The sequence below is a fragment of the Arabidopsis thaliana genome, chromosome 5, assembly GCF_000001735.4.
Source record: "Arabidopsis thaliana chromosome 5, partial sequence".
In the NCBI taxonomy this organism is placed as follows: Eukaryota; Viridiplantae; Streptophyta; class Magnoliopsida; order Brassicales; family Brassicaceae; genus Arabidopsis; species Arabidopsis thaliana.
In genome coordinates this window covers 13403369-13424205 of record NC_003076.8, presented here as the reverse complement: position 1 = coordinate 13424205, position 20837 = coordinate 13403369, and the positions used below count along the sequence as shown (strand labels likewise).

General features: G+C 37.5%; 2 protein-coding genes and 3 pseudogenes across 9 annotated transcripts; all 5 read right to left on the bottom strand.

Moving 5' to 3' along the window:
* Positions 1 to 323: 323 nt before the first annotated feature.
* AT5G35170 (adenylate kinase family protein) lies at positions 324 to 5126 on the bottom strand. Of its 2 annotated transcripts, NM_122908.4 has the most exons (19): positions 4716 to 5126; positions 4466 to 4558; positions 3954 to 4082; positions 3750 to 3884; positions 3489 to 3635; positions 3334 to 3408; positions 3143 to 3230; positions 2698 to 2717; positions 2478 to 2606; positions 2333 to 2368; positions 2167 to 2247; positions 1944 to 2082; positions 1616 to 1695; positions 1466 to 1531; positions 1341 to 1370; positions 1158 to 1267; positions 941 to 1078; positions 829 to 858; positions 324 to 751 (listed from the first exon to the last, which is right to left on the bottom strand). In NM_122908.4, exons 1-19 carry the CDS (start codon positions 4926 to 4928, stop codon positions 724 to 726), a joined length of 1767 nt encoding a protein of 588 aa, NP_198367.2. In that variant the 5' UTR covers positions 4929 to 5126; the 3' UTR covers positions 324 to 723. The 2 variants fall into 2 exon arrangements, with proteins under 2 accessions (NP_198367.2, NP_001031966.1); NM_001036889.2 differs by having other exon boundaries at positions 530 to 858; positions 4716 to 5040.
* Positions 5127 to 6760: 1634 nt separating this feature from the next.
* AT5G35160 (Endomembrane protein 70 protein family) lies at positions 6761 to 9577 on the bottom strand. 4 transcript variants are annotated; one of them, NM_122907.4, is made up of 3 exons: positions 9423 to 9455; positions 9133 to 9263; positions 6941 to 9048 (listed from the first exon to the last, which is right to left on the bottom strand). In NM_122907.4, exons 2-3 carry the CDS (start codon positions 9259 to 9261, stop codon positions 7285 to 7287), a joined length of 1893 nt encoding a protein of 630 aa, NP_198366.2. In that variant the 5' UTR covers positions 9262 to 9263; positions 9423 to 9455; the 3' UTR covers positions 6941 to 7284. The 4 variants fall into 4 exon arrangements, with proteins under 4 accessions (NP_001332754.1, NP_198366.2, NP_001332755.1 ...); NM_001344097.1 differs by having other exon boundaries at positions 6761 to 9333; positions 9423 to 9535; NM_001344096.1 differs by having other exon boundaries at positions 6941 to 9263; positions 9423 to 9577.
* Positions 9578 to 11501: 1924 nt separating this feature from the next.
* On the bottom strand, positions 11502 to 13595 carry AT5G35150 (annotated as a pseudogene; the record flags this gene model as incomplete). Its single annotated transcript has 1 exon — positions 11502 to 13595.
* A 3432-nt stretch (positions 13596 to 17027) lies between these two features.
* Positions 17028 to 18596, bottom strand: AT5G35148 (annotated as a pseudogene; the record flags this gene model as incomplete). The annotated part of the gene is made up of 1 exon: positions 17028 to 18596.
* Positions 18597 to 19214: 618 nt separating this feature from the next.
* Positions 19215 to 20198, bottom strand: AT5G35146 (annotated as a pseudogene; the record flags this gene model as incomplete). Its single annotated transcript has 1 exon — positions 19215 to 20198.
* Positions 20199 to 20837: the final 639 nt, after the last annotated feature.

Genomic DNA, 20837 nt, shown 5'->3' with positions numbered 1-20837 from the left:
CACTAATACGCTTTAGTTGATTATGTAACCTTTGACATAATCAAATTACTTTCTAGTATGTAAAGGGTGTGTATATTTAACCCAAAAAAAAAAAGTGTGTATCAATCTATGGGAGAGGCGGAGCCCTCAGCAAAACCCCAAAATAATTAAAACATTTTACTAATTTTGTTTTTCTTCTAAGACTATACATTTTTATCTTAATAAGAAAAATTAAAATTTAAGAAACTGATTGCAAGACGGGTCAATCAATATTAATTTTGATCTATTTGGACCTATTAATCAGTATTTCTAAGTGCAAGAAATTGATTGACCAACCATAGACATAGAAACAATTTTTATCTAGTTACAATTCACAATACAATAATTCAAAATATTCAAAATAATGTGGTTAAAAAAACTGATGAAAAACAAAATTATTAGAAGGCCACTTATGAGATGACCTATAAATGCCGTTGCAGTAACTAGTGAACAATATTCTCGGCCATTCATGACTTAGGCTTTAAAATGTACGAGAGTGAGGTTACTTTTTGGTTATGTGACACTACGTAATAAAATAATCACAGTTTTCAGTTTTATTTGCCCCAAAGTAAGATAATCAACAATCTGAGACATAATAAAAGGAGAAAATTATGAACAAAAAGTAGCAGCATCACTCTCTCTCTGTTTGGTAACTGATAGATGAGCATTTAATGAATGTTCCACAACTTCAGCTTCCTAGTTCCATTACGAAAACACGCTACTCAAGAACCCCCTGCAAGTATCCCTCACATTTAGCTTTACACACACACACAAAAATCCTCATTTAAATAACTATGTAGTGCTCATTACCAGATTCCTGACGCCTTCTTGCTTTGATCCCTGATGTGAAATGACATTCTCAGTTTTTGTTCAAAATTATCATAAGCCCAATGTGTTAAGAAGGACCATGGAAACAATTTACCGCGATTTTCCAGAGAAGGCATCGTCGATTTGTTCAGGGGTTGGTCTTTCAGCGTACGTTGCTAGCAAGACATATTTCTCCTTTCCATTTTCCTCGTTCACTCTCTTATAAAGCTCATACCGGTATGGATAAGACATCCTGACCAAATTCAGGTCAAACATTCAGAATGAATTGACATTGATAGTTGTTTCTCTACTTCATAACCCAACAACTGTACCTTAGAGCGCCCATAATCGGGTATTGTGTTCCCAAATAATAGAGAAGCCGGAATACATAGCAGTTGTCAAACGTCAAAGCATATTCCAGCCTTTGCTCCCTGCCCATTGTCTGAGACACCAAGGAAATTATAAGCAACATAATCTTCTTATTGGATGGGTAAAGAATCACTTTGTGTGCTTACTTGCATTATGCCACTCGAAGCGGGCAAGTCCTGAAATAATAAGGTATATGAAACATGTAACTCACAATATAGATCACATTGTTACCCATTGTCTCTATATAAAAAAGTGCAAGCAGAAAATGTACCTTGAGGCGAGGATTGATAAGTACAACTGGCCTTTTCCCAGCAGCAGTAGTCATCGCTTGTAGATCCTAACAAACGAATCCGGTATATTCTATAAAATGAGGTCGATAAGTTCAAATGAATAACGAATTCAAGCATTCCTAGCTCCTCACATCTATAATACAGTTTCCAACGGCATTTTGTGGAGCCACTAAGATGAACATGTCATCTTCTTCATCAACTTCTTTACCACCTGTCATTGCAAACACATAATCAAAGAGCAGAATAATGTGTAATTCAATGTATCCAACTTTATTATGCATCACAAGTTTGATTATTGACACAACAATATTCTGTTGATGGTGCAGTTTTTGTAAGTTGAGAGATTCTCTAGTTACTAAAGCCAGAAGACACCAAAGTCAAGAGGTATCTGAGTATTTCTAGTGTTAAACATGGTTTTGTCAATACATCTTTGAAAAGTATTTGGTTTTGGATATTTACCAATTGCACCAAGCTTGACGAAAGTTCCCAAAGTTTCATCATCACCCCAGTCCATATATTCTAAAATCTTTCGAGTGCCTGCCAACTGCAATGGCATCCCAGCAAGTGCACCTTCCCCCATTGATCCCTGAACACAAACCTGGAAGAGGAAAAAAGCTGAATGAACAAGATTTGTGAAACTGTATTCATGTGACATCACTTAAGTCTTCCAAACCATGTATACCTTCACTCTTTTTCCATCGTCAGCGAATGATAAAGCTAAAGCTTGAACAAGTTCCATCAAGGTTCCTATCCGGTAAACATCCTATTTATCACAATAGCTTGCTTTTTGGTACAACTTATGAAGCTTTAGAAATCGTATAAAACAGTTAGTGAAATGAATAACTGACCATTTCCGGATTTAGCTCAGGGATATTAATGTCCACCTATTCATTTGTAACAGTATCAGTCCCGTCAAGCAGCTGCTTTAGGAATTGCAAAATAAAGATGACATAACATGCGACATTGCAAATAGATTGTGTGGATTAGCCTCACCCGAAGACGGGTGTTACCATCCTTGATAGATCTAATTGTGGCTTGCAGCACATCTTCATAAAAATAAGCCCTGATATCCCTCGAATGTGGAATGTTATTCAATCTCGTCGGTATTCCTCTCCATTTATCCTGAAAGAAATGTTACATGACAAAGATAAGAATATCTCCCAATTTACTTCCAGCTACTTGATAGCTTCAAAGAAAAGTATTATTCAAGGACCTGAACAGGAGATGCTTTATCTGCAAGGACCTGTTTCAGAATTAGCGTCGCATGCATACAGTGGTCATCAAATCAAAGTTAAACAAGAAGTAAAAGGAAAAATTTAGTCCTAAAACATAATGATTGACAATAAAATCTTCAAACACACTAGGGGAGTTCCTGAATCTCCCTTTCTATGTTACATGTGTCCATAAAGTTTAACCAAGATTATTGTTTAGAATACCAGAATCAAAATTCTAATAACAACCAAAAGATGGTATTTCCTATGGAAGCAAAGAGACAAATTACTGAACAAGGTATTTTCTAAATAACCTAGAATAGAACAAGATAAAAGTTAAGATTACAAAGATTGGGGAAACTCATCTTGAACTGGAAAACACTGACCCTGCTATCAAGAACGGCACCATGAAAATATACATATATATATAAATGTGTGACTACTTGCCAGTCTTTATCATTCTCTTTAACTGTATCTGAGACAGTAGAGTCTGGGTCTCCTCGAAAACCACTTCTTTTGGCCTGTTTGCATCAATCTGTGTTCGAATGAGATGATACCAAACCACAAATATCAAAGATGGCATTGCAATACTTTAAGAACCAAAGGTTAAGGGAAACCAAAAAAAAATTGCCTAGTACCTTGACCATAACATCTGAGTATGCTGAAATAATCGCTTCAGAATTTTGTTTGTATATTTGCAGCCGTGCTTTTACCTTCAACGAAGTAAACTTGTGAGATTACAATTGACGGTAGTTAAAAAATTCAAAAGCAAATAATAGGTCCAAAAGGTCACCTTCTCCTCTGTATCATCCGGGCGTGTAACCAGTCTTGCTTTAATTTCATCTGATTCAGGAGGGTAATTTTTGATATGATAAATTTTTCCAGTCACTGGATCCAACCTTCGACCAACACATCTATCGATCAGAATTTCATCAGGAACCTGTCATTAAGAATGACATATAAGCAAAGAAACATAGCCACTGATAGTGAAAATTGGTTTCAACACCTATTGCTGAAATGGATAACAAACGCAATAAGAGTAATTTGCACGTACATCTAGTAAGATAAAAATGTCAGGTTTCACGTTCAGTTTGTCCAGACTTTGTGCCTGGGCAAAACTCCGTGGAAATCCATCAAGAAGCCATCCATGCTCTTTAGCATCTTCACGTGATAATCTTCCAGCCACCATCTAGAAAGGTAGTAGATATCAGAGTAATATTATAAAATAATGCATGAAACAGGTAAGTAAAATCAGTACCGCTATAACAATCTCATCAGGAACCAAACTACCCGAGTTCATGAACTCTTTTGCTCTCTTTCCAATATCTGTCCCAGATGACACCTCTGCTCTCAATAGATCCCCTGTTGATATGTGCACCAAACCAAACTGCATGACCAAGAAAGAGAAACTTGATATAAATCAAGACATACAAACAATGGCAACATAGATAGTCTTCCTTACATCAAACGTACTAGAAACTGTGATTATTGCAATAATTTAATGAACAGTCCAAAGATCAAGGAAAATTCAGCAACCTTTGGATGGCAAATAAGATTTTATGAGTCACAGCAAACGTTTTATATGCATTGTTCAGTATACTAGATAATTTTAAATGCATATCCATTCTTCACCGCACTCAAGAGAGAATCTACCATGAGTCAGAACCCATAAGACAACCAGAAAAGAGATCATGAAAGAGTATAAAAAAATTACCTTGTGAACAATGAGCTCAAAACAAGAAACCGATAGAGAAGAGTGGAAAATATTACCTTGTGAACAATGAGCTCACATTGAGTGCCTTTTCCTGAAGCCGGTGCACCCGAAATCATCACCTTCAACGGCTCATTTATCGAACACCTAATCTATACAATCACAATTCACAAACGGATACAAAACACATTACAGTAATTCTCCATCTACAGATTCCGAATTGGTCATGAATTGTGTAAAATTAAGCACATTTGAGGAAACGGATTGGATCAGTAATTTGAAGAGAACAAGGTAAGTAAGAAGAAGTACCTGAGAATTGGAAGTGGAGAAGGAGCGAGAAGTCCGACGGGGAATGACGGAGAAGGAGAGACGGCGGCGGAGGGAGCGGTAACGGCGGCGGATCGGTGATTGTAAGAGAGGGAGAGAAGTTGACGACGGAGAAAGCGATGAAGTGGATATAGAGGAGCGAGATGAAGAAGAAGTTGAAGAGAAATGAGCAGAACTGAGAGAAAGAGACGCCATTGTTAAATCCTCTACTTTGCTCCTTCCTTGGATCAATCAATGCAACATTGTTTCTTTCTGGACTGGATTTTAAATAACGGCCACCACAAAAAACTATAAAATGGACTAAATTAAAAGAAGAATGCTTTTGGGAGAAAATAAATATCCACAATGTTTTGTCGTACTCTTATCCATTATGCAAAAGATGGACAAATGTATATTTGTGGCCTAGAGGCTAGATTTCATTTTTTATTATTAGTTTCATATTTTTTGTTTTGGCCAAAAAACCGTTTTAAAGTTTGAATTATTCTGCAAAAATCGGATCTTAAACCCACAACGTTTCACTCGTTTACGAAATATATCGATTTGTCGAGACCCGATTTTTGTAGAAAAATTCAAACGTTAACTTAAACAAGCAACACGATGTCGTTTTAAGCCATACTATTAAACATATGTCAGTTGATTCGCAACTGTAACGGTTAATTACGATATCGAATTAGATACTAAATAAAGTTTAGGTATGAAATTCAAATTTTGTTGGAGTTTAGTTAAAATTAACCGTATATTTTTGGATAAGGCCTTGAATGACTGCAATTTTTGGAATAGTTTTTAGATTTTGAAAAACCAAATAATTACTCATTCATGATTTTACAAAATGTAGATTTCCTAAGAAATAGAAAACCAGATTTTAGAAGTTTTTAGCTATTTCTTCATAGAATCTAAAACCCAAATTTGTGGATTTTTTTTAACAATTTACGTAAAAGCTAAAAATTAAACAAATTTTCATTCATGATTTTGCAAAAAATAAAATCTACAACAAAATAAAAAGTAAAAAAATCAAAAACTAAAAACCAATAAAAAGCTACAAAACATTTAGCGCCTAAGTCTAAAAACACATTTGGCGGATTGTAAGGGTATGAAAATTCCATTTTCCATTTTCCCTACTATTTCGCGTTTGTTTACTTCTTTACTCAAATTCATAACAAAAATGTATCACAAACTCAACAATTCTATAGACTGGTGATTCAATTTGTTACCAAAATGTAGAGATGTTAATGATGGGTTAAAACTCACTGGGTACCCAAAACCCACATAAAATTTTAAGCCCATACATCTACTTTTTCTGGAAAAAAAACACAGGTTTAAAATGGGCTGGGTACCCAAATAAATAAAACCCATATGGGTTTACCTCATTGGATTATAGGTACCCACGGATTTTTTTTAAGTCATTTTTCAAGTGAATCAACATTTTGTTGTCAATTTTTTTTTCACATTTTTTCCCCAAAACCGCGATTTAACAGTTTAACGCTAAAAAAGACATTCAACATTTTCCCGACAAAAAAGACATTCAACATTTTCTCGCCAAAAACGACAATCAACATTTTCCCGCCAAAACGCAATTCAACATTTTCGCGCCAAAAACGACATTCAAAATTTTCCCGCCAAAACGCAATTCAACATTTTCCCGCCAAAACGCAATTCAACATTTTCCCGCCAAAAACTCAATTTAACATTTTCCCGCCAAAACGACATTCAACATTTTCCCGCCAAAAAGATTTCACATTTTCCGGTCAAAAACGCAATTTAACATTTTTCCGCCAAAAATGATATTCAACATTTTTCCGCCAAAAACGCAATTTAACATTTTTCCGCCAAAAAACGCAATTTAACATTTTCCCGCCAAAGACGCAATTCAACCTTTTTCCCATCAAATTTATATGTAATACAGAAAATAAATATAATTTAAAATATATTTATAAGCAAAATATAGATATAACATACATATAATAGTATATTAACAGTTAAACATAAACTCTAAAAAAATGATAAAAACTAAGTTGGATACCCACGGGTAGTCTCGTAACAATCAGGTTTTTTGGAGCTTTACCCACTATATCAAAAACCCATCTGGGTTTTCTAAAGTTGGGTTTTTGGTGGACGGGTTTATTTTGGATTCAGGTCGGGCTGAGCTTTTTTACCCACCACAACATCTCTACCAAAATGTCAATTCTAGTTCTAGAAAACAAGAGATGAAAAGGCAACGGTCACCAACATGGTAGAGTGTGTATTCTATAGTAATCAAAACCGAACAGAACCAAAATTAATCTTAAACATTAAGGAAAAAAATAAACATTTTCAAGTTCAGAGGCATTACCATAAAAGATGCAACAAGATGAGAAAAACAAGAAAGAGGAAACAAATTTTCTTACACGATGAAAAGGAAAATTTGAAGCTTCCAATATGACACAATGAACCCTTACACTTCCTTGTTGGAGCAATTGAATGATTTGATTGATGCCTTTGCTTAAACGATATCTCAGTTCTCTCCAAAAAGTTATACAATCTCTTTAAGCCAATAAGCCTCTGGTCTGATTCCTTAGTCAAGTTTCACCGAAGAAAACAAGTAGTGTACGAACCAGAAGGAAGAGAGGAAACCAACGGTACCTGTTGCGAGCATGATAGCCAGGACCATAAAGAGAGAGTAGCCGAGATAAAGAGTCGCTGAAACGGGTCCACTCAAGCTTTTGAGGTCGAAGACGAGATAGTTTATGGAGTATATGAAGATGTAGATTGCAACGGATCCAGATGCAAAGAAGGATTTCCACCACCACTTATAGTCTTCAACGCACAGGTGCATGTATGTTAGCACTAGGGAAACCTCGGCACACACTACGACAAGAAGGATCAAGACTACAAAAAGGAATCCAAAGACGTAGTAGACACGGCCCATCCAGATGCTGGACATGATAAAGAAAAGCTCGATGAAGAGGGTACCGAATGGAAGTGTTCCAGCGCCAAGAACCAGAAGCCAGGATGGGTATTTCTGAGCGGGGATTTCCCGGGGAATTTGGTTTGTTCGAACTGGGAATTCAATGTGAGGAGCCTTGGCTCCAAAGTAACCACCGATAAGAGTTAGAGGAACCGAGATGCAAAACCACAGGAGGAGGAGGATGACAAATAGAGAGAAAGGAATGGCTCCAGTGCTATGGCTACCCCATAGAAGGAAGTTCAGCGTTGTAAGGATCAGAAACGCAATACCCGGGAAAAAGCAAGCAGCTTTCCATGCGACAGACATCCATCCACGGTGTTCGCCACAACCAATTGTCCTCCAAAGACGAACAGAAACATAACCAGCTGCAATGCCAAGAATCATGTAGAAGAAGAGCATACCAGTAATAAGTGTTCCACGTGAAGCCGGTGACATGAACCCTAGAGCAGCAAACAAAATGGTAACAACAGCCATGCCAAGAATCTGAACTCCGTCACCAACCATGACACACAATAGCGAGGCATTTGATGGAGCACGGAAAACATCACCCACAACAAGCTTCCATCCAGACAACTCTTCGTTCATCTGAGCTTGAGCCTCCTTGTCAAGCTCCTCATAACGAGTCAAATCCCGCCTAACAGTTCTCAAGAATATCACCAGAACAATACCAGCCAAGAAAGTGATTACCATAAGAGAGTTCAAGATTGAGAACCAATGAACCTTCGAACCCTCCATCTTCAAGTACGCATCCCATCTAGATGGCCATTTGATGTCACTCTCCTCAAAACTGACTTCATAAGAGAAGACAATAGACTGACCTTCCTTAACAGACATAGACACCCTAGTGGAATCACATTTAATCGGAGTAGTATATCTCTCATACATTTTCAACTTCTTCGTAGATTCACCATTATGAGCAAAGCTACAAGGAACAACCTCAAACCCAACAACCATATAACCAGGGACATCAGAATCTTTCTTCCCAATAGTCGGAATGACCTCAGCGGCATCACCAGTACCCATCACACGAGCCACATTAGCAGCTTCTTCATACTTATGAACAAGAACCTTAAACTTCAAATGATTAAAAACATAATAAACATCCTGAACCTTAATCCCAACAGGATAACCAGTCCACCTCAAAACATACCCATCTCTCTTAGTATACCGAATCGCCGGTAAATTGTCAAGCATAGGATTAACTTGATACATCTCATCAATCCTCTTCTTCAAAAGCTTCAAACTATCAGCAGACAATTTATCAGTCTGACAAAGAAAGATCTCACTCTCATTCTTAAACATTCTAAACCTATAAGGCGAATTCTCAATCCGATCTCCCATAAGAAGTTCACCTAAATTCTCAGCACTATCCTTAATTCCTTCACTGGGTTTACAAAAGGGTAAACTATAATAGCTAAAAGGCATTTCTGTTTCTATAGAAGTAAGTGAATTCACCTTCACGTTCAAGTAATCACCAACTTCATACTTATGTGGATAGCTTCCAGGAAGGTAAAACCCAAAACTTGATTGAATCACTAACAAAATCGCCAAAACCCAGATCCCAAATCGATCCATTGACCTCATATCTGGTTTAACAAATTGAGGAAACACCTTTTTAGATCCGGATCGGTGAATAGTCAAAGAAGAAGCTCAGATCTAGAAAATTCGAGGAAGGAGACAGATAAGTGGTTTGAGAAATGATGAGATTAGGGTTCTCGAAACGGGAAAAGGAGATCGGAACTCACCTATTCCGGGGAAGAGGAGATTTGGTAGCGAAGAAGTGAGAATTTCTCGGTGAAGGAACGCATGAGGCTTTTAATACGACGAGTGAAGACGAAGAAGAACACCGACGCATGTTAAAACTACGTTTGGACGAAATTACCCTCCATGACTCAAAATAATTACCACAATACCTACCGCACCGTCGGTTTTGTTTTCGTTTTACGTTAAACACCGTAAAGCATGACATTTCTTTTTTTTTTTCGTTCCGTAAAGTATAATTCATTTCAAAACTCCGTAAAGCATGACATTTCTTTTTTTTTTTCGTTCCGTAAAGTATAATTCATTTCAAAACTCAATTAAATTTTAGGAAATTTTTTTAAAAAAGAATATCTACAAAAAAAAATTGTCCATCTATTCTTATTTGGTGAGAAGGTTAATTTGGACTAAAATATTTATACATCTTATTTTAAGTTTTTTTCAAAAAAATATTCACATTAATATTTAGATACAGAAGAATAGAAATGTTTTGAAGTGTAATTCTATTTATTTATTAAAAAAAAAAAATTTGATAGATAAAGTTTAACTGAAATTTTTAAAACATGTTTTCTAGCGTTCTACAAAATTCAGACTGTGAATTTTACATTTCTATACAGATTCTATGAACTTTAGATTTTTTTCGTTTTGAATAATTCAGAATCCGAAAATCTGATTTCTAAAATTTTTACTTTATGATCTAAATACTTTGAAATAGCCATTCTATGAATTATTTCATCGTCTGCTAATGTTAATTAAAAAGTGTTATTTTTCGTTTAGAACTGACATTTTACTATTATTTAGATATGAGTTTCTGAACTTTTTAGAAAACTCTGAATATAGAAAGTGAATAAATAAATAAGGAAACTAAATATGTATTATAGATTACGTTTCAATTGTAATTTATTTAGTTTTTATTATGATTTAAAGATTGTAGTTTAAATATTTTCGTCTAAACCCTAGCAGCTCGTTTTTCCTTCTTCTTCCCTATTCAACAATATTTGTAGTCATCTTCATTTTATTTGTCTCCAAAATTTACTATATTTTTCCTTTCTTCTTCTATTCTACGATTTGTGCATATGGTTAATCGATGCACATCTACGTAAGGAGTGGTGTGTGGAGATTGTATGAATAATATGTTCTCAAGAACTTGTATCTAGTCGATCTAACAACTTCTAAGCACAATTCATGTTGTATGCATGAACAATGAAAACCAATATAACACATTATCTTGAAACAGTAACCGAACCTTGTTCTAGTCACTACAAGAAAACAGGCGATCACTGACTACAGAGGTAGTCGCTCAGTAGTCGTAAAACAAAATATCATACTAGAAGGCAACTAAACTCCGTAGTCGTTAATACATATTCGCTAAGTTGTGTAGTCGTATATTAGTCGTCATTTTACGACAAATATACGACTACTATACAAAAAGTATATAATAGTCGTGGTATAGTTGTATAATTGGGCGACTATTTAGCGACTAGGTTACGTAAATAATATTGTATGTGGGTATGATTCTTGTAGTCGTATCATAGTCACTAAAACATTTACGACTATGTGACGATTATTGAACGACTTATGGCCATTGTGAGTTAATAGTCGGTAATTTGGGTGACTATTTGACGTTAATTTTATGACTGTTTTACGACTGTTTTAGTACTATTTTGCGACTACGTTTTATGTCTGAATAAGAATTTGGTCATCGATTGTTGTGTTCTTGTTTGTTGTTTGCAATTGGGTTGTGTTCTTGTTTGTTGTTTGAAATGCTATAAAGTATTATAACACATTCATAAATGGAAAATCAAACATTGGAATTCAAATACATAAACACACATTATTCTTGTTCATAAACATCTTCTTGAAAGATTAGTTCAAAGTTCAAGGGAAAAGTGTTGGAAAATCTAAACCTATGGATCATTATGTGGAGGAGTTTCTGCTAGAGGCTTTGTCGATGTAGAAGAGTGAGTGGTCATGAAGTTTAGGAATTGCGGATCTGTTTCTCGCAGATATCTCTCGACTAAAGACAAGTGCTCGAGCTAGTCCTTTTGCTCAGCCGCAACTCGGGCTTACTCAGCTTCACGAGCAGCAATCTCAGCATCTCGCTTCTCATTATATGCAGCCTGCTCTTCAATTTTGCATTGCGCTTCCTGCAGCCGTTCTACAGCTTGAAAGGATGGGTGAGTCTCCAGGGTGCTTGCGGTTGGCACTGCCTAAAGTGTCTTTCAGACTTCCAAGTCCATAATGATTGCCTCTTGAATCACTTTCTATGGACTGAAAAGAAATAGAGAAGAAGATATTAGTGATAGAATATGTAAACTCAAAGACTAGGACTTAGACTGCAACATCTTACCTCGAGAGAGATGACTGTATACTCCTCTATTGTGAGATCCCGAGATCGTGAAAAGCCATCAGAGACAGCAGAAGCAGCTGCCTCTAGTTCGGACAACCTATCTTTCACATTTTGCTCATAAATTAGAGCAATCTTCTCCGCCTTCCGATCAACATAAGTACCATCCGACTTAGTATGTGTCTGGATGAACACCTCACCAAGACTGACTGCTCTTCCCAATTTCTCTTCCTGCAATGTAACCAATTAAACACATATCAAAATCTCAAAAACATACATGTGAGGGTAATTGAAAGAGGTAACAGAAACACTAACCAATTCGTCTTGGATTTCTTGATAAGACTTTGGCCTAGAGAAGTGGATGTGAGGACCAAGACCGTTACAATCAGGGAGACGAGCTTTGGAATAGGTCCGACTCCTTTTTTGTGCTTATTTTGTGTCCTTGTAAGCGCACATTGTTTTCCATAGAGTTTCTCCAATCCATGGAGGCTGCTCTCGACTTGTCTTTGTGGTGCTAACCATGTCCTTCATGCACCGTCTACAGATCTCATTAAAGTAATAATGCATTGTCTTTGTTATTAAGGGATTCCAAATGTGAGTTTTCTACAAAAAAAATAGAGATTTATAGTGAAAATCTGAAAGAATAAACTGCAAAGTTAACAAAGTTAGGGAGATGAATGACAGCTTATCGCAAACTCTAGAAATAATCTTTTTATTATTATTAAATGGCACACATGACCAGTTATAGAAGGGAGCATCGAATTTTTGTGTAAAAATTCTAGTGATCTTTCTAACCAATCGAGATCCCCTTTCGCGAGTAAACCTCCAAACACATGAAATAATGAAAGAAAAAAACATGTCACAAAAGTGAAACAAATCAATAGAAAGTCTAGAACAAAACATATGAACTAAGATGACAACAAAGCAAGAGAACACAAGAGAGCAATATGTAAACACAACAGAGCACAACTCTTTTAGCTTTTTTTTGCACAATAAAGCAAGAGAACACAACAGATGAACTGAGATGACAACAGAGGAAGAGCACACAAGAGAGCAAGCGAACACAAAGAACACAATTCTTAACTATGTTTCACAATAGAGCAAGACAACACAAGAGAGCAAGCATACACAAGATAGTAAGCGAACACATGAGAGTAAGCGAAAACAACAGAACATAATCTAACCAAGTGTACACAAGATATCAAGCGAACACAAGAGAGCAAGCCAACACAACAGAGCACAACAGTTTACTACGTTTCACAATAGAGCAAGAGAACACAACATATAAACTTAGATGACAATAGAAAACGAGAATTAGGTTGAGGAAGAGAACATACCATTCAGTCTTTGGTCGAGTAATAGGAGATAGTACGGTGGTCCACATTTCCCTGCCAGGTACCATAAGTATGTCATTGAGAGCCCAGGCCAAGTCTTCTTGGAGCTTCGACAACATTGGAGGAGCTCCCTCTTGGAAGTTGTTGCCTTGAGAAGATGGATAACTGTGAGCCTTAGTGTTTGGATTTGGAGACATTGGAGGGACTAGGTGAAGAGGCTCTTGTGGTGGTGGATTATAGTGCACCTCTTCAGATCGCGGTGGTGGATCTACACGCTTAGTGGTGGAGCTCTGGAACAGTTCCTTGACGGCTACTTGAGGCGGTTGCGTCGCAGGAACTTGAACCGCTGGTGCTAGAGTGAAGTCGTACTGCTGAAGTAGCGAAGCAGGTCTTCCACCAGGCGTTGATCCTCCGGCTCTCTGGGTAAAGTTAGGGGTTGTCTTCCGCTTTTGGGATCCTCCATGACCGGCGTTAGGCATCGAAGATTCGAGAGATGGATCGAAGATTCAAGAGAGGAAGAGAGATGGAACGAAGATTCGAGAGAAGAAGAAAGAGGAAGAGATATGAATCAAATAAAGAGAGGAAGAGAGATGAGAACTTAATTGAATTGGCTCGAAGATGAACGACAAAGAAGTACTGTATCAGATCGAAAAAGAAGGAGAACTGAATCAGATCAAAGAAGAAGACAAAGAACCATATCATTTTTATTTTTTCTTGTGTTTTGTGTTTTGGTCTTGAATTCTCTTTCAGATTTTTATTACACAAGGGACTGTATAATTTAAGTTTGGCGGAGGGTTCAAGGCATTTTTAACATTGTGTTCTCTTTTCTTATTTCAAATTTTGCATCATCTAAGGAATAGAAAAAACCATAAAATTTGAAAAAATTTCAGAAAATGATTTCACAAAAATAGAGTGTCATGTAGATTGCATTTCATTTTAGGATTGTATATAGTGTGTTTGCATTTAGGATTGCTCATTTGCATATGGGATAATGATGATTTCAAACCGTTAAGCATGTTTTGATTCAATGAAGTAAGTTCAATGCGCAGGTTGTTAGTTCTCTGTTGCATAACCGATTGTTTCTCTGAAGTAAGACTGCACCCTGCTTTGAATTTGTAACTTGACTATACTGCTTTGATTCGAAACTCGCTTATCTGATGCCATTTCCTATCTATTACAACCTGAACTGAATTTGCAATTATCATGTCTATGCATTGTTTGTGAACTCATGGCTACCATATACATACTTGGATTATCTTATTCACTTCACCACCCTCTGTTACTCCAAGTAGCTGACTCTCATTTTTAGAGCAGTTTCCCATACCCTTAGCCTAGCCTTATTTCAAGCCAAAGATCATTTGTGTGTGATTGCGAGGTCTTTTTCGATTGATCTTGGTATAATGTGTTAGGTATGAGCCAACAAGAGCAGTCTTTCATGTAGACTAGGTGGAGACTTGTATTTGGGATTGGGATTGTTTATGGAATGAATTGGAAAGAGAATGAGAATGAAAAGAAAAAAAAAAGAAAAAAAAGAGAGTAAGAGTTTAGAGTTCTAAAGGGGGATACAACAGTGTTAGTCTAGTAAAGGGTTTGGAATTCAAAGAAGTTAGGCATTGTGATTCAAAGAAAAGGGTAAAGCGCCCTCTATGCTAAGATTAGAAGAAAAGTCTTAAGTTTGTCAAAGTATAAAACCAAACCCGCTAGACTCTTGAATCATTTTTAAAGAAGAACCCCTTAGAACTTGAACCAAAAAGAAAGAAAGAATGAGGAAAAGGGTAGAGTTAGGACATCTATGGGACATGGATCATTTTCTGAGCTATCATACTATATATCATTGGGTAGATGGGAGTATATTCTTGTATGTGTCCATTGGGTTTTACCTTTAGCATTCTGCTAAAGCTCAATCTTTTCTCTGAGAGTCCCCTGTTACTCGACCAAATTATTAGAGGGACCATTTTTGTCTCTTAGCCTAAGCCCGAAACCAAGTGAGTTCATAACCATAGCATTGCTTGATCCACTGTTCGTGCTTAATGAATGTTAAAGGGAATTGGTTGATGTGAATGCTTGAATATATTAAGGCAGGTTGTCAGGTTGCATTGTGACGAGTATGGCTAACGTTTTTAAGTAAGGGTCTATCATCTTGCAACCTAGAATTAGCTACCTGGACATTGAGCTTACCCGTTCTATATGCATTCTTCGGTTTTTGAATCCCCACCTTCAAACCTCTCCTTCAACTTAAAATTTTTTGTTTGCTTGAGGGCAAGCAAGAGATAAGTTTGGGGGAGTTGATAACATTATATTTTACTCATTTTAGGTGTGTATTTATCATCATTTAGTTGTGCATTTGCTCATTGTATCATATCATTTTGCACCATTTTAGCTTATTTTGCACACTTAGGCATTTAGGATCATCTTGCATACACATTGCATGTTTTGGTGTGTTTTCAAGTGCAGAAGGAGCTTAAAAGGATTCTACTCGACCCTCTACTCTATCCAACTAGGAGAGAAGCAGCAGGGCATGCTACTCGACCCATTCACTCGATCCAGGCAGCCATAGAGGAGGCATTAATTCACTCGACCCACTTACTCGATCAAGGTAGCCTTAGAAGAAGAAGCATATCGATCTACTCGCCCCCTCTTACTCGATCCTCTACTAGACCCATTTATTCGACCAAGGGTGACCAACTCTACCAGACTTGTTGATCTATCAAAGCGTCTTCGGATCCTCCTCATCCCCCCACTCAACCAGACATCTGAGCATATGGATAGGAGAGGAAGAAGCATCTACTTGACCAATTAATCACTCGGAGCATAGACACAAAGGCGCAGACTTTGCAGCACCCTCTTTATTCGATCCCTAAGATCGAGCACTCGCCCAAACCGCCTCAAGTCTCTTGTCTTCTAGTGAATCTAGGGTTTTCAACATTTCTGTATAAACAGATCACTTTGGGATTTGTCCAAAGGATCTAGCTTTGATCCTTTAGTTTTTCTTTGTGTTCTTGAATCTTCAAAACTTAATTACTCTTAATTTATTTTGTTTTTGCATTTAGTTCTTTAAGTATAGTTGTTTAGCTTGTTTAGATCTACATTTTGGTATAATTTCAGTATTTTTTGGGTTTGTGTTCTTAGTTATGTTGCTTGAGTAGTGATTAGGGTTCTTGAGGATGAATTAGATTAGGGTAATCTCTAGGTTACTCAGGTGGTTAAGATTAGATTAGATCCCTTCTGGATTCGCTTGGCCCCTATGCGGTTTTCGCTGGCTAATGTGGAGATTCGATCATAGACGTCCAGCGTCCAAAAGACGTTCAAATGGATGTTTGATCTACGAATTCCAGAGATTTGTATACTTGACCAAGAGATTGGCTAGTCTGCTTATTGGCTTTGGTAGATTGTTGCTTAAACTCTGCTCTGCTATGTTTCATCAACGACAGTTGAGATTAGGAAGTGATAGAGTTATGGGGGTCTCTGTCACGAGAGTGGATTGACCCGGTTTTTGAATCTATCGTCTAGGGTATCTACCTTTCACATGTTAGCCACCTGCTGAACCCTAGAGTTGCCCTTATCAATAAATCCACTTTTATTTACCTGTTATTTGTATCCCCTGTTGATAACATTTTAGTTCTTAATATTGTCACATGTTAGTTCTACTCGACCCAATGATCGAGTAGGGCTCTTAAGTTCTCGTTTTTACCTGTTTGAATCCTGACCTAGGATTGTTACTAGAAACCCACCATCATTATAATCTGGCTTGACTTAGTTGCTTCTGTACACATCTTGATTGCTAGCAATAACAGTGGACTGGATTGACACCCCCTATAGCTGCAATGACATGTTAGTGTTTAAGAGGAATTGAACTGAACCTCACATTCAGCACATAAGTAAGCGTAAAAACCTACTTATCACAAACTATTCTGCCGTGAAATCTTCGTCCTCTTTGATAGCTAGTGCAGTTTCCATCTTCTCTGGATCAATACTCATTGAAAACTTATTAACTCTTTTTTCAAACATCCATAGTTGATCTTTCAGCTTCATCACCCTTGAAGATAATCCCTCTATAACTCTGCTTTGCCATTTAATTTTTTTTCTCATCTCATACCAGTTATCTTTTGTAGGATATTCAGTCTGAGCTAACCCTTCTATTGCTCTTTTCTTGTGGTCAAAAGTTCTCTTCAGCTTGCTAAGTTGAGAAGTATAGTTAACTCTTGGTGGGGTTCCAGCTTCTGTTTCCTCATCAGCATCCATGTCCTGAATCCCCAAATTCTGACCTCTTGTTGTTGATTTCCCCGAAGCTTTGCTGATGTCAAATCTTATCTTGATACCTTTTTCAAGGTTTAGATCAATTTTTCCATTCCTGACATCTATGACTGCTCCAGCTGAAGCTAATAATGGTCTACCTAGGATCAGGGGATCCTTTCCCTCGTCATCTATGTCTAATACCACAAAATCTGTAAGTATCTCAATATTTCCAATCTTGATAGGCAGATTTTCTATTAGACCATGAGGATGTGCAACAGAACAATCAGCTAAGAGTAAAGCTAAGTTGCAGAACTTGAATTCCATGATCCCTAGCCTTTTAGCTGTAGAGAGAGGCATAAGGCTAACAGATGCTCCCAAATCACAAAGGCACCTATTGAATATCAATGGTCGTAGAGAGCATGGCAGAGTGAATGAAACGGGATCACTAAGCTTTTCTTGGATGACTTTCTTCTTGTAAGCTTCTTGAGTGATGACTCTACTAATCATCTCTTAATTCTGATCCTTCTTGAGTTTTTCTCTTTTGAAATGTTTTTCAGAGTGGTGAGTATTCAGCAAAGGTGTGTGCTCTATAGTCCAGATGAATTGTTGGATGGCAGGTGCAACAATTTGAGTTGAATCCCCCCTTCTTGAATCATACTGTCCTCAATATTGGGAATCTGATGACTTGGTGGAGACTCATCTTCTTGGTGGATGGTGATAGCATTTGCAGTAGCATAGTCCTTAGGATTCTGAACTGCTTTCCCATGAAGTTGCTGAGGATGCTTCAGAGCAGAGGTGGATGCAAACTGACTCTCCACATACTTGACTTTGGAATTCAGAGCTTCAAACTTGACATTTAGATCGTTATAAGAACAATCGATCTAGTTGTGTAATTCAGCTATCTTCTTGTCAAAAGCCATAGCTCCAGTAGCTTGTCCTTGAATGATTTGTTGAATAAGTTGCTTAATTTCAGGATCTTGAGCCGCTGGGGTTTGTTGTGGTTGTTGAGTGAACCATGGTGGTGGATTCTGCTATTGGTAGCCTCCATTAAACTTTTGTTTAGGGACATAACCTTGGTTGTACTTAACAAATGGCTTAGAGTGATTTTGTTGTGGTGGATACACTTGATCTTGGGAGTTACCTACATTAGTGTTTCTGTAGGAGAGGTTTGGGTTGGGCTTGTAGTTGTTGTAGCCCTTGTTGAACCCTCCTTGGTTCTGAATGTAGCACAGTGATAATAGGTTTTTAGTCAATTATCCTAAAACACCAATCATGTCGTTGTAGTATTTTAGGTTGTCAATCCAAATGAGTGTGATGCTAATAATCAAGATGCAATCAGAGTTCACAGAGTCAAGCCAACCAATAATAGGTTTGGGTGTGTTCTAGCAGCCCTAAGTGAACATTCAGAAAACAGAAGTTTAAGCAGAACAGTAAAAACACTCGACCAACACAGCTTGTTGCCAATCACTGGGTGTGGTCGAGTGACAGGTGGAGTAACAGACAGAAAATGTAACAGAGATACTCGACTGCACAGTCTGTTGCCAGACAACTGGGTGGTCGAGTATAAGGTCGAGTAAAAGGAGAAAAATACAAAAACTAAGCAACAAGTAACAAGATGCAGTAAACAATAGCAGAGTTAACAAAGAAATCAATTGGATGCAAAATTCCCGAGGATGGGGTAATTGAGTAGTTTCGTTTCCTCAGTTTATAGGTGATTGACATGCTCAATAAATTATCCCTAGACAACAAGTTCGATAACCAAATCTAAGTGCCACCGCAACAGAGACTCTCAAGTTAAACCAATCTCATACTCAATCACCATTGACGAGAGCTAACCTAATAGGCATTACGAATCAACAAGTTAAAGCCAAAACGCTCCCTGCAACCAATACCTTGGTACAGAGCCACAAATCTCTGTAATTAGTGGTTCAAACATTTCATCGAACACCTTTTGGGCGCGGAAATGTCTGGGCTCAAATTCCAGTTGATCAGAAAGCAATAGGCATTAAGAACAACTAACCCAGAAGGGATCTAATACTCAAAACGATGCAGTATTGGGACGAATTAAGAATGGTACTCGACCTAGGTGGTCGAGTGATGAGCTGGAGGTGATGTAGGTACTCGACCATGTGGTCGAGTAGTGTGATCGAGTGAAGTTGATGTGGTGGACGTCATGATACTCGACCAGGGGGTCGAGTGATGTGATCGAGTGGTTGTCTTGGTGGTACTCGACCAGGGGGTCGAGTGGTGATGTGAAGTGATGAGGCCATCTACTCGACCAGGGGGTCGAGTGGTTTGTTGAAGTCGTGGAACCATCTACTCTACCAGGGGGTCGAGTGTTTTGCAGTGATCAGGTCCGCTTCTTCCAATTAGCTCGCCAACAGCTCCAAATCACCTAAAAACAACACAAATATGCATCATACATGCAAAACTATCCTAAACATGCAAAGTGATGACAAATGATGAGAAATGGTATAAATCAGTGGTGATATGATGCAATAGTGATAACAAATGGATGTTCACAATATGTAAAATGCACACTTATCAACTCCCCCAAACTTAATCTTTGCTTGCCCTCAAGTAAACAATTAAGAACAAGCTGGAGGTGAGGTTTGAAGGCCGGGACTCAGAGCCAAAGCACCAGATAAATCAGATGAAATCAATGTCCAAGTTGATAGTTCTAAGTTGCGATATGATCGAATTCTACTCAAAAACGTTAGCCATGCCTTGTTATCAATCAATCCGACTCTTATGCTCGACCTACACATGTTTTCAAATCTACCAATCCCTTTAACATTTATTAGTTCTGGAACGTGAATCAAACAATGCATCATCAATGACCTCATTTGGCTAAGGTAAAGGTCAAGAGACAAAGATAGTCCCTTACAGAATAGGCTTCATGAATCTTTTAAGCCCTTTTTCTAATCATTTTTTTATTTTCTCTTAACTCTAGGAGAAGCTTTCTCAACACTTTGATACATCTAGCGGATTTGGATTTCTTTAACAACTATGGTTCCTGTTTTTAGAATTTTAAAACCGAGGGCTTTTGCCCTTCTTCAATAGCTAACAAGAACTCTTTCTTTTCTTTACAAATCCCAAAACCTTTACTAGACTTTTTCTGCTTCTTTAGCTTACTTCACCTAGAGTCTTTTACCTTTTTTCATCAATGAATCAACCCTTTTTTTTTTTCTTTTAGACACATCCAAACCCAAAGTATAAGCGCCCACCTAGTCCTATCTAGTCCGGAAAATGCGAACTAGAACTACATGAGACACTATCTCTTTCGTTACGAACCTAACACTTTCTACCAAGCTTAATCGGAATAAGACCTCACAAACACTCACAAGTGATATAGGGCTTGAAAGAAAGTCTAGGTTTGGGCTCGGGTTAACTACTCTAATAAGGAGAGTCAGCTACTTGGATTAACAAGAGTGATCAAAATGAATAAGAAAATCCAAGTATTTTAGGGTATACATGAGTTCAAA